Source organism: Seriola lalandi, unplaced genomic scaffold (assembly GCF_002814215.2).
Source record: "Seriola lalandi dorsalis isolate HSWRI2012SDOR001 ecotype SW California unplaced genomic scaffold, Sedor1 jcf7180002054898, whole genome shotgun sequence".
NCBI classification, from domain to species: domain Eukaryota; kingdom Metazoa; phylum Chordata; class Actinopteri; order Carangiformes; family Carangidae; genus Seriola; species Seriola lalandi.
In genome coordinates, this window is record NW_019525450.1 from 5,401,389 (window position 1) to 5,415,960 (window position 14,572).

Below are 14,572 nucleotides of genomic sequence, written 5' to 3' on the forward strand. Positions count from 1 at the left end.
AATTTTTAATGAACAATTCACTTTGATAGTCAGTCTCCAGAAGTCAAATGACATGACTATCTGATTACAATGTTGCACTTTTACCATTACAAGTACTGTCACTGCCCGACCCAGCTATCCACAGGTACATGCATGTAAGCCTCAACTAAACCAACTACACAAAGTACTGTGACCTTTAGTGAAGAAACTAGATTGAAGGGGAAAAAAATCAGTGGCTAAAAAGTATTTGGAAGCAGCAGACTAACAATCTCCAAACTCTCACGCACAAGACGACCTCCACCGGGGTCACATTCCTCAGGGAGTGCAGGGTCAAAGCCTGGGTGGGGTGAGTCCAGGGTCACACTGCCTACAGGACACAAGATCTCACAAGATCCCAACATGGGAGCTGCACACGAACACCCCCTCCTACCACAGATAGATTATTACATTTACTTATCTTTAAAACACACACACACGTCTCAGGATAGATTCAGAGCGAGGATACACGTTCTGTGACGCAAACGTGGAATTCCCTAGCTATCTGAGGCAATAATTTCCCTTTCATAACACCTCCAGTGCAGTCTGTGACATTGTAAAAATAACAGATAAAGGACAAGGGTACAGGAAAACCATCCAAAGGTTACATGTCTTCACTTTAAACCAGAGTTGTTTGTACAAATTAATTTCATCAGAATCAAAAACAAATATTGGCATTTCCTGCTGTAACCTGAACTCATGACCACACTCCGGCACTTAACAAAGATAACGGAACGAAACAGGTGATAAGAATGAACAAGTTAACTTTAAATGATAAAAACTAGTTTAACAATATTTCCAAAATAGAAGTTTATGATAGTAAACAAAGTGGAAAAAACTAGTCAATCTGGAGTTAAAACAAGGCCTCTAACAGACAGAAACAAGCCAGCTGATCATAGCCTTCAATGATGAATGAATCAGTTACTGTTGTATATTAATTCTTTGAAAATTAGTGATAAGACTCCTGACAGTGTCTGGTTCAGTGTAGGTGTAGGTAACCTATCTGTTTCTTATTCATCACTCAGGGGGACATGAGGCCACCTGATGAACAGAAAACCTTTCAGGTTCAATTAGTCGATGACTGTAAATAAATAAAAATGCTGTCTTGTCAGCAGGCTTTTCATTACAAAAATATCCTCACAATGATCATTCGCTCCCAGTAAATTAAACATGCTGCATTTTTAATCAGAATTTATCAAGTGTTTAATTCTCTTTAGTAATTTCATCCAGTGTCACATGTAGCTTTCTTCTCTGACTTCAGCAGCACAAATAGCTTAACATTTAACTGTTATAACAGAACCAGTGTTACATTTAGTGAAGCCAGACTGAATTCACTTCATGATACAGGCCCCTGAGCATCTTCCTCCATGTTCATATGAGCTGTTAGTTCCTTTTCTGTCACTGCATCAGGACGCCATACTTCCCTTTCTGGGTATTTGCATTGACTAGAATGGACATAAACATGGACAAGCTTCTTTAGATGCAGTAGCAGTAATCTTAGGCTTTTTTAATATTGATTTTTTGTTTTGATATACTCATGTGGTATTACTTAACCCCTTGCACAATTGAATTAATACAAAAAAACATGATTAATAACAAAAATGATACTTAAAAGAATACGAGTGCTACTGCTAATTGCAGTTGGGTGGGGTAAAATACAGTCTTGTACCTTCCATCAGTAAAAAAATCTAAATGATTTACCCTAAAAACACAAAGTATATTTTTTGATTGTGTGAAATGTTAGTCTCTACTACAGTATGTTCCTTGTGTAATGATTTCTTTGTTTTAACTGCTGTTATCTCGTCGCCACACTGAGCCCATTATGTCGGCAAAAGGGTTTCAGCTGGACCAACCAGGTACACCAAACTCTCTACATCTGTCTAAATGCTAATAAGCAACATCACTCATTCTTTGAATTACACAGTTGACGGATAGTGTACAAGAATGATGACAGAAATATGACAGTGGTGTATTTGTTTCAGTCAAACAACCAAGATGTTTTAATGTGAATGTGAGAGTTGAGACAGGTTGTGTACCCAAGATAATAGGTCTGTGTTTTTTACCCCTCAAAGCTTCATGTCACCATGTATGTCTACTATTATGCACAGCTGTTTTCAAGCTGTATTGTTTAAAAAAAAATCCCCCTCCTTACTTTCTTAGGTCTAATCTTATTTCTTTCCCACAGAATTAATCTATGGCTGTGCCATTATTGACATGGTTTTTCGGCTTTCTACCCAACGGCTAAACTGAAAAAGTATGATTTATTTATACAGCTATATCGATTTATCTCCGTTACGTTATTCCTTCTGGTTGCAACTATGCTGCACTTACACTTTAAACCACTGTACACCATGTGCTGAAAAGAACGTCAAGGTTCAATTTATCGACATGGAAACTCGCTTTGTCAGGAGTTAACCTGACTGAAACTGAAACAACCATAAATAGGGATAAACATCAGGCGTAAGAGTCAAAATGTGATGTGTTATGATTTCCACACATGCTAAAAGCCCCAAAGGTTTTTGAGTGTGAGGATGTGGTTATCATTTTACAGGACAGCGAGGAAATCTCTGAAGCACTCTTGTTATTCATTTCAAAACAGGATGCTGAAATCTCTCATGTGTCCATTTCATAACATGTCCATATGGCAAGGACAGGATCTTCTGCATTTTCATGGGGTTAAAAATAAAACACTTGATCACTTGATGCACATACATTCTTCCACCAGTGGAAATTATACACTATTGTTAAGATTAAGCCCTGCTCAATATAGGCTTGTTGTTATGGAAGAGCTTATCTAATGTGGAGGATCAAAATCTTTCTGATGGAATGGTGACATCACGTGTGATTAGAATATATTAATAATACAATAATACATGACATCATGTCTCTGCCATCACTGTCAACAACACAGAACGTGCTGTGAGTTGTAAAAAAGGTCTGCACAGCCCCATTCATGAAACTTTAAAGACCACTCGGCGTGACTTTGACTCCTTATGGCACAATATCAAACCAAGCTGCAAAGTTATGAACAGGTTACATGAGAGTGGTTAATAACACAAACAGAGGGTTAAATCAATAGTAAGATTAACTGCAGATCGCTAGTTCAAAATGTTGCCATGTACTTTAAAACCTCTGCATGTCTTATAGGAGTGACTCGGTTACCACAAGTTAACAAATCATTCCAGGACAAAATAATTAATAACAAGCAGCCTTTCCAGCATACGAACCTAGCAACACTTCATCAGGAGAGAGGTTCTCACTTTTCGCAGTATTTCACACATCAGAGAATGTTGTAGGATTAACACGAAAAGTGAGACTTAGGAAAATATACATCTAATCTCATGTCAGCTGCTGTTTTGCGCACAGTATATTAAGAGTCAAAAGGAGGCTGTAGCACAACACACAGAGCAGGCCAGTGTGCTGTTGTCCACAAGTCAGCATGTGTGTGTGTCAGGCATGTGCATGACTACTGCCATTATAATTCTGGGCAGGTGATCAGACTTGACCCCCACCAACTATGTCTGGCCCGCCAGCCAAGATCGTGTGCCAAGTGTCTGGTGTTGCCCGACTCCCCACTGGCTGGTTAATGAACGGCTTCGCGGGGGAGTCAGGGCGGGGTGGTGGTGGTGGTGGCGGAGGTGGAGAGGAGGGGAAGTAAAGGGGTGGGTTGGGGTGGGCCTCACTCTGCTGCTTCAATTGCAGGCCTGTATCGGGCCAGCTGTTGATTCACAGCTCCTTCGCCACCACAACAAACAGAGGCCACACAAGGGCCAGCCGGCAGAGCAGAGCAGAGCAGTGTGGGACACTGGCAGGCAGTGCTGCACCCCCCCACCACCCCCCACCCCACCCTACAAGAAAAAGCCCTGGCGATCAATTTCTCCACTGTCGCTACAGAAACAGAGCTGTCTCTATTGGGCTCGGTGTGTGGAGCATCTGACTGCATTCTTCTCTCTCCCTCCCTTTCCTTTCTCTCTCCATCTCTATTTCCACCCTCTTGCTTCTTTCTCCATCAACCCCCCACCCTCCTCCCCTTAGCTGTCTTCCTCACCTTTCCCTTCCTGTCTTCCATCCTCCTTCTCTCACCTGCTTCTCCGGAACAAATCAACAGCTGTCTCAGCCTCACTCTGAGCAAGTGCACTGGCTATAAAACAAGCCACTGTTCTCCAGCTTCAGCCATTTGTCTGGCTGCTAATTCAAAAGGTAGACAGCAACTTCCTCCGCAGCCATTCTGACGCAAACCTATTTGGTCTCAAAAATCACAGAAACATACAACAATGTTCAATTCCTGAAAAAAATGTATATATCTTTAAAAAGCCTAAATCCAAAGAGGAAGGCACACTTCAGCCAGCAAATGCTTTCATTCCAAAATGCCTTTCAGATATCATGAAGTCAAACATTTTCAGTCTGGGTGGCCCCCAGTGTCAGATTCACATTTCTACTGTCACTCTCAAATTGCACTTGAACATAATCTATACTCCATGCTACAGAGGATAACTGCATTTTCAACAGATCCAGACCACACTGCTCTGGGTGTCTGCTCCGGCAGAACAGAAGGTTCCATTCAGCGAGGTGCAGCACTGTGCAAATTTTGGCTCTGCCAAGACAGAAATTAGTATTGCCCCGCAAAGCCACTCTTATCTGCCACAGAGGGACCTGTTAGTGGTTATGTAGCACTTGCATGATGCAAATAGACCTTGCAGAGATGACAAACCTATAAATAAACCATTCCTGCACACCAGACAATTTCTTTGAATTCAAAATTCAGTTGGTTGTAATACAGAGAAAGTCACGCATGACATTTCATGCTATTAATATTACTACCTGTTTGTTCACTTGGTGCCATAGAGAATTGTTCGTACTCAGTGAAATAAAATAAAACAGTGAAGGGAGACGCTGCCCTTTTCAGCTGAAATACAATTTTGGACTTGAAACTTGCTTTAACTGTAAATGAGCAAAACCTTCTGAGACACACTGCAGGGACTTCCCACATAGCTGGGAGATCAAAGACAGTGTAGGGAAAGTGTCAGGGCCAGAGCATCTGAGCCTTACACAGGCATCTGAGGTGAAACTTTATGGCAGCTGAAAACATGTTGGTTTGACTGATCTGGGACTGAGGTGTTTTGACCAAATGGGTTAATTTACATCAATCAGGTACCCACAGCTCACGAGCAAAGCATGTCAGACTCTCAATGAAATGACCACTTACACATAACATTTTCCTAAATCATCTGTTAGTTGATGCCAGACCTGTAGTGGTCTATGTGTACAAGTAATTGGGCAAAGTGTTCAGTGAAGCTTTGGTTTTTATATTCATGCCTAACAGCAAGATTTAAATGAGACTCCCAGAAGTAAATGAAAACAAACCTGCAAATAATATTACCTACCAAAGTATTCCTTTTTCATGTGCATCTCTAACTCCTTTTCCAGCTCCAGGGTGAGCGCCTCCAGCCGCCTCTCCGCCTGGCTTGGCCCACTGTCTCGGCTGGGGGTCACCTGGTAAGGTAGCTTAAACCTCTGGCCCGAGGAAGCTGTTTTTGAGGACATCCCATAACTAAATGATGATGGTGACCCCGCGGTCATCTCCGCAGTCCCTCCCGTCTGAACTGACTGCTGTTGGGGCTCAGGCACCGCCGAAAGCCCCTGGAGATGGATGCGATTTTTGATCCCGTTGGAGTCTCCAAACTCCTGTAGCAGCGTATCCTCGTGTAAACTGCTTCCCAGCATCGACGACCTGGGTGAGGGCAGCTGCAGATCAGGGTAGGTGCTCATAGACCCCCTGGAGCTGCGGGAACTTCTAGAGCTGTGACTGGAGATGCTGGACCGGGGACTGACCACACAGTTTGCGGTTGTCCCCGGTCTTGCGCTCCCGTCCTGGCTGCAGATGCTCGAACGAGGACTCGCCAGCGGCGCTGCGTGTAAAATCGCCCCTTCCAGATCATGGTTGACCACAGGCCCGTACCGTGAGTCAGAATAACTGGACCTCGGGCTGGTGGTGAAGGAGTACTGGCTCGCTGTGCTCGACCTGGGGCTGGTGTGCCTCTGGTCGTAGCCCATACTGATGCCGCTGGTGCGGTTGCTGCTGGGCTTGCTGCAGCAGTCACAGCTGTTGAGGCTGGCCCGGGGGCTGGAGTGTTTACTCGTGTCGCTGGCGGTGCTTGCATAGCTGGATCTGGGACTGAGGACACTGTTGCCCTCACAGTGAACCAAACTAGACCTGGGGCTCGTGTACCTGTCCTGACCCGGTACCACCAAACTAGTGCGCGGGCTGCTGATGCTCGACCTCGGGCTTGCATGCTTGCTCTGCTCCTGAGAAGACAGAGAAGATGCCAGGCTGGACCGAGGACTAGTGGCGTTGTACCTCCCGTCGTGGCTGCTGGTGATGCAGACACTGTTGCACCTGTTGCCGGGGAGAGCCACCGGTTTGTTGAGCGGCACGCCGTCGAAGGCGGAGCCGGTGCTATACCTGTGGCCCTGCACCTCCAGAGAGTACCTCCTGTGCCTCTCGGAAGCACCCGTGTAGCACGGCAAAGCCACTTCGGATTTGGTGCAGCAGCCCTCCTCACTATAAACCGCGTCTCTTTGAGGGGCACAAAAATCCACAGGAACGGTCCGGTTGCAATTCACTGGGCGCACTGGAGCCGCGTTGTACACTTTATTTCCAGACGTGAAATTCTCCACTGTGTGATGCTGCTGGTGAAGCACAGAGGTACCATTCATTGGCTTACTTTTATGCTCTGCTACTGCCGGAGCCGAAAAGTCTAAATCGGGGTTAATCACTAAGTCTCTCCTCGAATTGTACATCCCGTCTTTATATGCATCGTACAAGGAAAGGTCCTCCATCAATTTACTGGCCCGGAGCCCCAAATCTTCCTGATAATGCTCCATGTTGTGCTCCCGAGGCGAGAAACAAGTTCAGAGTGTGCTCTGCTCCGCGAGCCAAACTAGCGAGCACCGCGGAGCACTAATTGCATTTCACATGGAAATCAAAACAAAACGCCGCGGTACAGCCGTCGCTCATTTACAGAAAAGCACCAACGTACTCAGAAACCTCCACCGTGTGCCGCATCGTCTTCTTCTGCTTTGCCCCCTTCTCCGAAAAAACAAACTCTTTCTCACAGTTTCAGCCGACAGGGATACGTTTGTCAACTTCAGTTTTTGTTAAGTTGAAAGGTCTTTACAGTCAATGGCGCGCTGCGCGGAGGAATTTCCCCTTGTTGGTTGTTCCTCTAGATTTCTCTTACGGTCAGTATGCCAGACATTAAAGTAGGATGGATAATCGCATACGCCGTAAATATCAGTTGTATCCAAGTCTGAGCACACGAAGCTTGCGGAAATCTAAATAAAATACCTTTTTACACAGGGGACTCGTTTGCGTAAAAGGAATGCGGGGATGAAGACAGGATGCGCTGCGCCTCTCTGGAATGTGGTTAATGCTGCAGAGAAACAATGATTGCGACCAACTCAGCAAGGGGCTGCCGGCTCTGAAAAGAGAATAGTTTAGAGAGAAGGGGACGTCTGCATTCATCCAAGGCAGACTAAAATACCACACAAAGCACGCCTCACCTGGTCCGACTTCTTGTAAGCCAGGAATAAGATGCAGTGATTTGGTAATATGGAGGACAAAGCTATTTAAAACTCAAGTTTATCCACCTTCTTAGTCTGATGATCTAAAGATAAAGATATCCTCAGGTCCCTCAAAGTATACGATCCATTTTAGATCATATTCATTTATGAAGGGATATTATTATGCTGGTAACAAGATACAAGATATCCCAGTATCAAATAAATTATTAATTTTTTTCCCAAGGTTACATTGGGTTGAATAAACATATCATTTTTAATTTTAAGTGGAAATTGCCTGAATACAAAGTGCATACGTCATTTAAAAATAGGAAACCAATGAAAGGGGGGAAATTATGGTTTTATCTGGTATGTTATGCCAGCAGGCCTGACAATAATGCTGTAGTCATTTTAAATCAGGGTACTCAAGCTTTATCAAGTCTTTGTCTATACCCCTTATTCAAACATGAAAACTATTCAGCTATCTTAAAACACACACACACACACACACACACACACACAGAAATTGTTGCTTTGGAAAAAGATTATTTTCTTTTGGATCAGGAATCCAGGTTTAATTTTTAGATGCATTGAAACTATTTAAATCGATTTTAATCAATTTAAATCATGACACATCCAGAACTTACTGACTTTAAAAATCAATCAAACTGCATTTGATTTGTAAAGTTTTATTCATTAGCTTTCAGAACATTTTTTCTTGTAATACAGTTCCACAAAAAGCATTAAAACACTTTTAATGTATGAAGTAATTGTCAGTCTTTGGCTCTAGAAATGTGAGCATCTGACATACAGTTTCTGAAAGAGACAACTATAAAATGGTGTATTAAGAAATTAAGGTACAGAGGTTATACAGTACAGTATTTTTCCCATGTAATGGATATCACAGTATCACACGGGAATTCTTTCATTGACTTGGTCTTAGCTGCTTTTTATGTCTGAAGCACTTGTCAGTAATGACCACTTTGAAATAAAATGTATAAATGGATTTCGACATATTAATACATGTAAACAACCTATTCATGAACCAGTCTTGATACAGAATGTTTTGGAAAATGGCAGAATTATGTTTTTGTTTTGGCTTCTTATCAGCTGCCAACAACTGGAAGAAAAGAGAGAGCCACAGCAACGAAGGCAGCAACAAACAGGATGTCTAGTAGTAATCGACTGAGGAAGGAGCTGCAAGATTTTTTCCCGTGGCCTCTGCATCTGAACCATTGTACAACCTCATCCAGGTTATACTCCTGGGGTTCATAACCAAGCTCTGCTTTAGCCTTTGCCATGCTGAAGTAATGCGTCACGCCAGTTTTATACACCTCTGTACGTGTCAGCAGTGGCTGGAAGTTATAGAAGGGGCCGATGAGGTGGTGAATCATTTCTGTGAGAAAGGCAAAGAAGTAAATAAGATAGAGAGGTACTCGTACTTTGGGGAAGGGATAGCCCAAGCCCTCCACCAGAGGTCTGAAGAATTCAAAATTATTGACAGGTCTGCCGTCGGAGATGAAGTAGGCCTGGCCAGCAGAGCGGTGCTGCTTCTCCAAGGTCAGTGCCTCTGCAGCCAGCTCATGTGCTGAAACCAGGTTGTCCACATGGACAAATTCTACCAGGCTGCTGGGTTCACCATAAACAAACCGGAAGATCCCCTTCTCAATGTAACCAACTATCCTGGGTAGGTGCCTCTGCTCTCCAGGCCCGTAGATTCCTGCTGGACGCAGTGCACAGGTTCTCAGCACCCCAGAGCTGTCCTTCAGGGCTGTGCCATTAGCTTTCAGCACGGCCATCTCAGCCAGGGACTTGGTTCTGGAGTAGTGGTCAGGGTGAAGATGGAGAGGTAGATAAGGGAGGCTTTCATTGCCGTTCTCTATCACTTGGCCTCCGAACACCACATTGAAGGTGCTGGTGTAAACCAGCCTGGACACTCCATGCTCAATACAACCCTTCAGGACGTTCTGTGTACCCTGAACATTCACCGCCTCAATCAGATGATGGTTCAGCTGCTCCCTGCCAGACATGCCATAGGAGGCAATGTGGAATACACAATCCACACCAGCTATGGCCTTCTCAACTTGTGCATAGTCACGTATATCACCTTGCACAAACACAAAGTCCCCTGGCACTTCTTGGATTGGAGGGACTGTGTCAAACAGAATGACTCTGGCTCCCTTTTTATGCAGTGAGCATGCCAGGCTGCAGGAGCAAACAAGTTATTAAATATTAATTGAAATCTCCATGACACTCAATGCAAATTTATGACAAAAATACAATAATTACATGTATGTCTAGTTTAAAATCTACCACAGCTATGTGGTGCTCAAAGATCCCAGTCTGGCTGAGATAACTGGTGCAATAACGCCACCTTGTTGCGGTGCAGCACAAAGTAACTGACTAAATGTTTAATTCATTTTTTGCACAATAAAGAATATGAAGTAGTTCTTACCGATAACCAAAGTAGCCACATCCCCCAGTTATCAGAAACGTGTCTGTGCGTGCATTTTCCATTGCAGGAGGGCAAATCTGTAAATTTATGAAAGCAAGTGATTATTATCAGGAAGACAGTGATAAGCTTGGAGAAGCACACACTAAAGCAGTCTCGTATGTGAAAACTCTTAAGTCACAAACCAAAAAATCAAATATGACGCTAAGTCGTTACCTAACCTACAACCTGTGTGCTGGTTCACTGACCTCGTACTTTAGCTGTAACACGTTTTTATGGGATTAGCTGAATGCATTACCATTATTCCTACATGGATAAAGTAGGCTACCACAAATGTATCGCAGTCTATCCAGTTAAGAAACTAATAGTTATACTTTACGGAAGTAGGTTTTATTCAGCATGCCTCAAACTACGCAACAAAGTAGTGTGTTCTGACATGCGCACACTGTGCTAAAGATAAATACATAGCCTGTACTCGAAACTATTTAAGGTCACGTATTCACCAGCGGTACCAACCTCAACATAAACCGGGTAGAAAATGAGTAAAATATCTGATGAATGTCACTTATTCAAAACTCTACTACAGCATTTGATAAGTGCACCAATGTGTACTTCCTTAGGCGGTGCTGTACGTGCTTTTTGTTCCGTCATTGCGGCCACCTGCGTCGTACAAAGAGGCACAATACCACGGGAAGTTAGGCGACATTACCTTCACAATGCAAGGTCTGATATAGTGATAAACTTGTTTTAATTGAAAATCATCACAGCATATAAAAAACATTGTTAATTATTTATTTTTTAAATGGTAAGAGTTTTCAATTAAGCATGTGACTTTATATTTATAGTTTTGCAAAAGTGATTGCATGCATTGCATACTCATTTCTCAAAGTGTACGTCAGTGATGGTTTTACTTTGATAGTTGTTCTCGGAAGTTATAATCTCACAAACGATAGTTTGATGCGATAGCCACTAACTTTAAGACTTCCGGTATGCACATCGTGCCTTCAAAATAAAATTAAAATTAAAATTGTAGTGAAATAGTGGAATTTGCTGCCTAATCAAAGTACCAATTAAATGAAAATACATAATACTATTTGGGACGTTTTCCTTAAAAAAATAAAACCAGGCTCATCTTTACATGTGTGACGGCTCTGTTCATTCCACTTACTGAACTTAATAACACTTGGACTTACTCTGTACATTTTAATAATAGTAATGTTGAATTTTATACATATATGGCGAAACTAACTATAAATTCCACCTTTCCACTTTGTAATTGGTTTGAGAAAAATAATGAGAATATTGTCACATGCTTAATTTCTTAAACTGCAAATTATGTCCAGTCAGGATAGTGTGTGAATTAGAGACTGTACGACCCACCTTTGACTGTTCATGCAAAAATTATACATCTAAACACTCCTGCTGACCTGTACTTCATTATCACACTATCATCTTAATATTTACGTATGAAAAAAAAATTCAACAAAATAAATTCACTTAAATTACTTAAACATGTGTGAATGTTAGAGCTCCCTCTAGTGGCGATACCTGAGCCCAGACAACTGAATGTCACAAGGCAGCAGCTTCATGTTGAGAATACTTGGAGTGGGACTGGGCAAGGATTCATTAGAGCTCAGTCAACAGTCTACACTGCCCCGCAGTGTTTTACCAGAGCATCTAAATAAATTTAATAAGATCTAACAAAAGTCATTATGACCTGTTACTTTTTCAGATTTTCATCATTCTAGGTGCAGATTAACCTTGGTCCCATCTGTCCTGTTTCAATTCAGATCTGTAAAGCTCTCTTTACTTTCCTGCAAACTTCACCTGACTTTTATTTTGTTGATACACACTCAGGTACTTGACTTAAACATACTTGATTACTTTCCAACTCTGGACCTGCAATCGTGACAGTGAATGAAGTGGCATACCACATTTAAGGTCCTATTTATTTGTACTCATTTCAGTCATTATAAAATGGCATCTTTAACATTTTACAAAAAATTCTAAGCACTGTTCATTTTTGAAAGAGGATTCTTCAACAAGCTGCTTTATCTGGTCAGTCATGAAATTAACACAAGTTGTGACATTTTCCAGGATAATTCAAAAACAGGACATGTTGTTTTTCAGACTGTGTAGCAGACTTTTTTTGTTTTCAGGCTTCAGTTTCTTCTGCAACTTTACATTGAACTTTTCCTTGAGAATTTGCTCTCTCTCCCCCGCTGCTTGAGGTTGGTCCTTCCCAGAGATGAGCTCCGTCCTAAGCTGTGACATTTCAGAAAAGTAACACCCAAGTACCTCACACCAGCGTTACCGCATTTCACCCAATAGTTTCTAGCACCCGTTAACTAATTGATTCTCTCTTATAACCGCTTACCTGCAGATTGTGACGTAACCTGCAGCCCCGTCCTGTTGGTGCACAGTAGGTGATAGTAAAACATGAAATCGCCGTCCTCGAGATAAACAGTGACTTTCAGATGTCGCCGCTAGAGGGAGCTTTAACATTCAGACATGTTTGGAATTTACATTCAGAAATAAAAGGTGAACCCAATATATATCAATATGTAGGCCAATGCTTAGAGTCTATTTATTTTTGTTGAATTTTTACTTTATTCGTATTATTTTTTCTTTCCTTACATAACTATGCTGTAACAGTATATATCAATGTGTCACACCAACTGTATACACCGGTTTCCGTAGCAGCAGTGTCTGAAACGATGTGTTCTCCAGTGATGGTTTTACTTTGAAATTGTAATCGGAAATTATAATCTCACAAACGATATCTTGATGCGACCATGGATGCTACCTAAGATCCTCTTTTTTCTCTCCTGTCTCTGATGAGACCAACAAAAACTTCCGGTATGCATCTCACGCCTTCAGAATAAAAGCCGGTATCTTTTTTAAATGGTTTGAGGTAGTGAAATTGACTAGGCTATCAAACTGGGGTGCCAATGGGATGAAAACACACAATTGTTTTCGTTCTTTACTTCTTATTCCAGAATGAACATTGTTCAAAACATGTGTCTGAATGTTAAAGCTCCCTCTAGCGGCGATACAAAACTGAAAGTCATTGTTTACCTCGAGGACAGCGGGCTCCTGTTTTACTATCACCTTTAAAGTGCATCAGTACAACGTCGCTGCAAGTTACGTCAGTCTGCAGGTAAGAGGTCCATGTTAGTCAAGAGAGGATCAATGAGGGTTATGTAAACTATCGGGGGAAATGCTGCAACGTCGGCGGGTGGACGAGGCACTCATTGGGCGTTACTTTCAGCTTTCTTAAGTGACATAAATGCGAAATGAGACGATCTCGTTAATCAGTGTTGACTCTGGTAATAATAAAACAGGGGTAATGTCCTATAGTTAATAGCTACTCATTCCGCTGCCAGCTTTTAAGAAATTAGATCGCATTTCCTTTACGTTTTTTTTTTTGCTCGCCCTCAGGCTATAACACAATGTAAAGTTAAAAGTTGAACACTGCTTCTACATATTTCACTGCATATAACTAATAACTCTAAACATTTTCGATTTATAACTATGAGAAGTTGTCATTGTTTTAAGATTTAACATACAGCTGAGTGCAGTTTGTAACTGGTGGACTGGTCCTTAAAATACATAAGCATTCTTGTCCATGAATAGTTTACAGAGGTTTAATATGCTTTTAATAATTGGTTTTATTGATATAAAGTCTTCAATATCTGTGAAGGAATTTTTTTTTGTCCACCTGATGAGTTACTGACTCAGGTGAGAGGTCAGTATGAGGCCCTGGGTCACTGTGACCCAGCTACTGCACTGAAGCTAACCAGCTTTGAGATAATGAGGCGGCTCCTCCAGATGAAGCTGTGCTTGGCTGATACTGTTGGTGCCACGGCTGATAACAACAGACCATGGATGGGCAGTACCGAGTGGCTGAGTGTACGTATATAGTCATGTTTCCTTGTTTATGGTTAATGAACCAATAGTGTAGTAATACATCCCTCTCCAACCTCTTCTCTATCTTATGGGGTTATTTGACCGATTAGGGAGTGCAAGCTATCTATAGTATTCTTTCTAAATATATAAAACCTATCCCCAGAGGTTCCTGCTTCAGAATTGAGGTGACATCATGCACAGAAGCCTGTATTGATGAATCCTCCTTTCTCCTTGATCAAGCATCAATAAACATCCTCAGCATAAGACATACTGGACTCCAGCGCTCTGTCTTCACCACCGATGATAAGAATTTTCACCAACAATAGCTATGCCTTGAATGTGGTCTATTAGAAAGTGACATCCGTTCATGTAATCTGTATTTTACAGGCAAGATGAATTTGGAGGAGTACTTCAAAAGAATTGGTTTCCATGGCTCTAATGAAAAACTGGATCTTGCAACACTGAAACTGATCCACAAACAACATGTCATGTCAATTCCATTTGAAAACCTCAGCATTCACTGTGGTGAGAAGATCATCATGGACCTGGAGGTCATTTTCAATAAGATAGTGAGGAGCAGTCGTGGAGGCTGGTGCCTTGAGAACAACTTTCTTTTTGGCTGGGTGCTGAGAGAAA

At 42.1% G+C, this 14,572-nt stretch overlaps 4 protein-coding genes across 5 annotated transcripts in view; 2 read left to right on the top strand and 2 right to left on the bottom strand.

Annotated features, from left to right (window-relative positions):
- The window catches only part of wtip (WT1 interacting protein), a 29,866-nt gene extending 22,438 nt beyond the window's left edge, over positions 1–7,428 (bottom strand). Inside the window, exon 1 of the mRNA XM_023429744.2 lies at positions 5,400–7,428. Coding sequence (XP_023285512.1) covers positions 5,400–6,900 — 1,501 coding nt within the window. The 5' untranslated portion in view covers positions 6,901–7,428. The remainder of the gene's footprint in view (positions 1–5,399) is intronic.
- Positions 7,429–8,248: 820 nt separating this feature from the next.
- sdr42e1 (short chain dehydrogenase/reductase family 42E, member 1) lies at positions 8,249–10,690 on the bottom strand. 2 transcript variants are annotated; one of them, XM_023429653.2, is made up of 3 exons: positions 10,544–10,690; positions 10,031–10,107; positions 8,249–9,780 (listed from the first exon to the last, which is right to left on the bottom strand). In XM_023429653.2, the coding sequence occupies exons 2-3, from the start codon at positions 10,090–10,092 to the stop codon at positions 8,682–8,684; spliced, it is 1,161 nt and encodes a 386-aa protein (XP_023285421.1). In that variant the 5' UTR covers positions 10,093–10,107; positions 10,544–10,690; the 3' UTR covers positions 8,249–8,681. The 2 variants fall into 2 exon arrangements, with proteins under 2 accessions (XP_023285421.1, XP_087036371.1); XM_087180245.1 differs by lacking the exon at positions 10,544–10,690 and adding an exon at positions 10,276–10,529.
- Positions 10,691–13,041: 2,351 nt separating this feature from the next.
- The window catches only part of LOC111672246 (arylamine N-acetyltransferase, pineal gland isozyme NAT-10-like), a 6,940-nt gene continuing 5,409 nt past the window's right edge, over positions 13,042–14,572 (top strand). The window contains exon 1 of the mRNA XM_023429622.2: positions 13,042–13,187. The gene's annotated coding sequence lies outside the window, so the exon portion shown is untranslated. The remainder of the gene's footprint in view (positions 13,188–14,572) is intronic.
- LOC111672358 (arylamine N-acetyltransferase, pineal gland isozyme NAT-10-like) overlaps positions 13,195–14,572 on the top strand; it is a 2,785-nt gene continuing 1,407 nt past the window's right edge. The window contains exons 1-2 of the mRNA XM_023429774.2: positions 13,195–13,939; positions 14,324–14,568. Of these exons, the coding sequence (XP_023285542.1) occupies positions 13,912–13,939; positions 14,324–14,568 (273 nt within the window). The 5' untranslated portion in view covers positions 13,195–13,911. The remainder of the gene's footprint in view (positions 13,940–14,323; positions 14,569–14,572) is intronic.

What these genes read in the sequence shown, in the direction of transcription:
- sdr42e1 (XM_023429653.2), bottom strand. Translation starts at nt 10,092, where the DNA reads ATGGAAAATGCACGCACAGACACGTTTCTGATAACTGGGGGATGTGGC. An exon ending in TGTGGCTACTTTGGTTATCG is followed by an intron (nt 9,781 to 10,030) that starts GTAAGAACTACT and finishes TTGCTCCTGCAG; the next exon opens with CCTGGCATGCTCACTGCATA.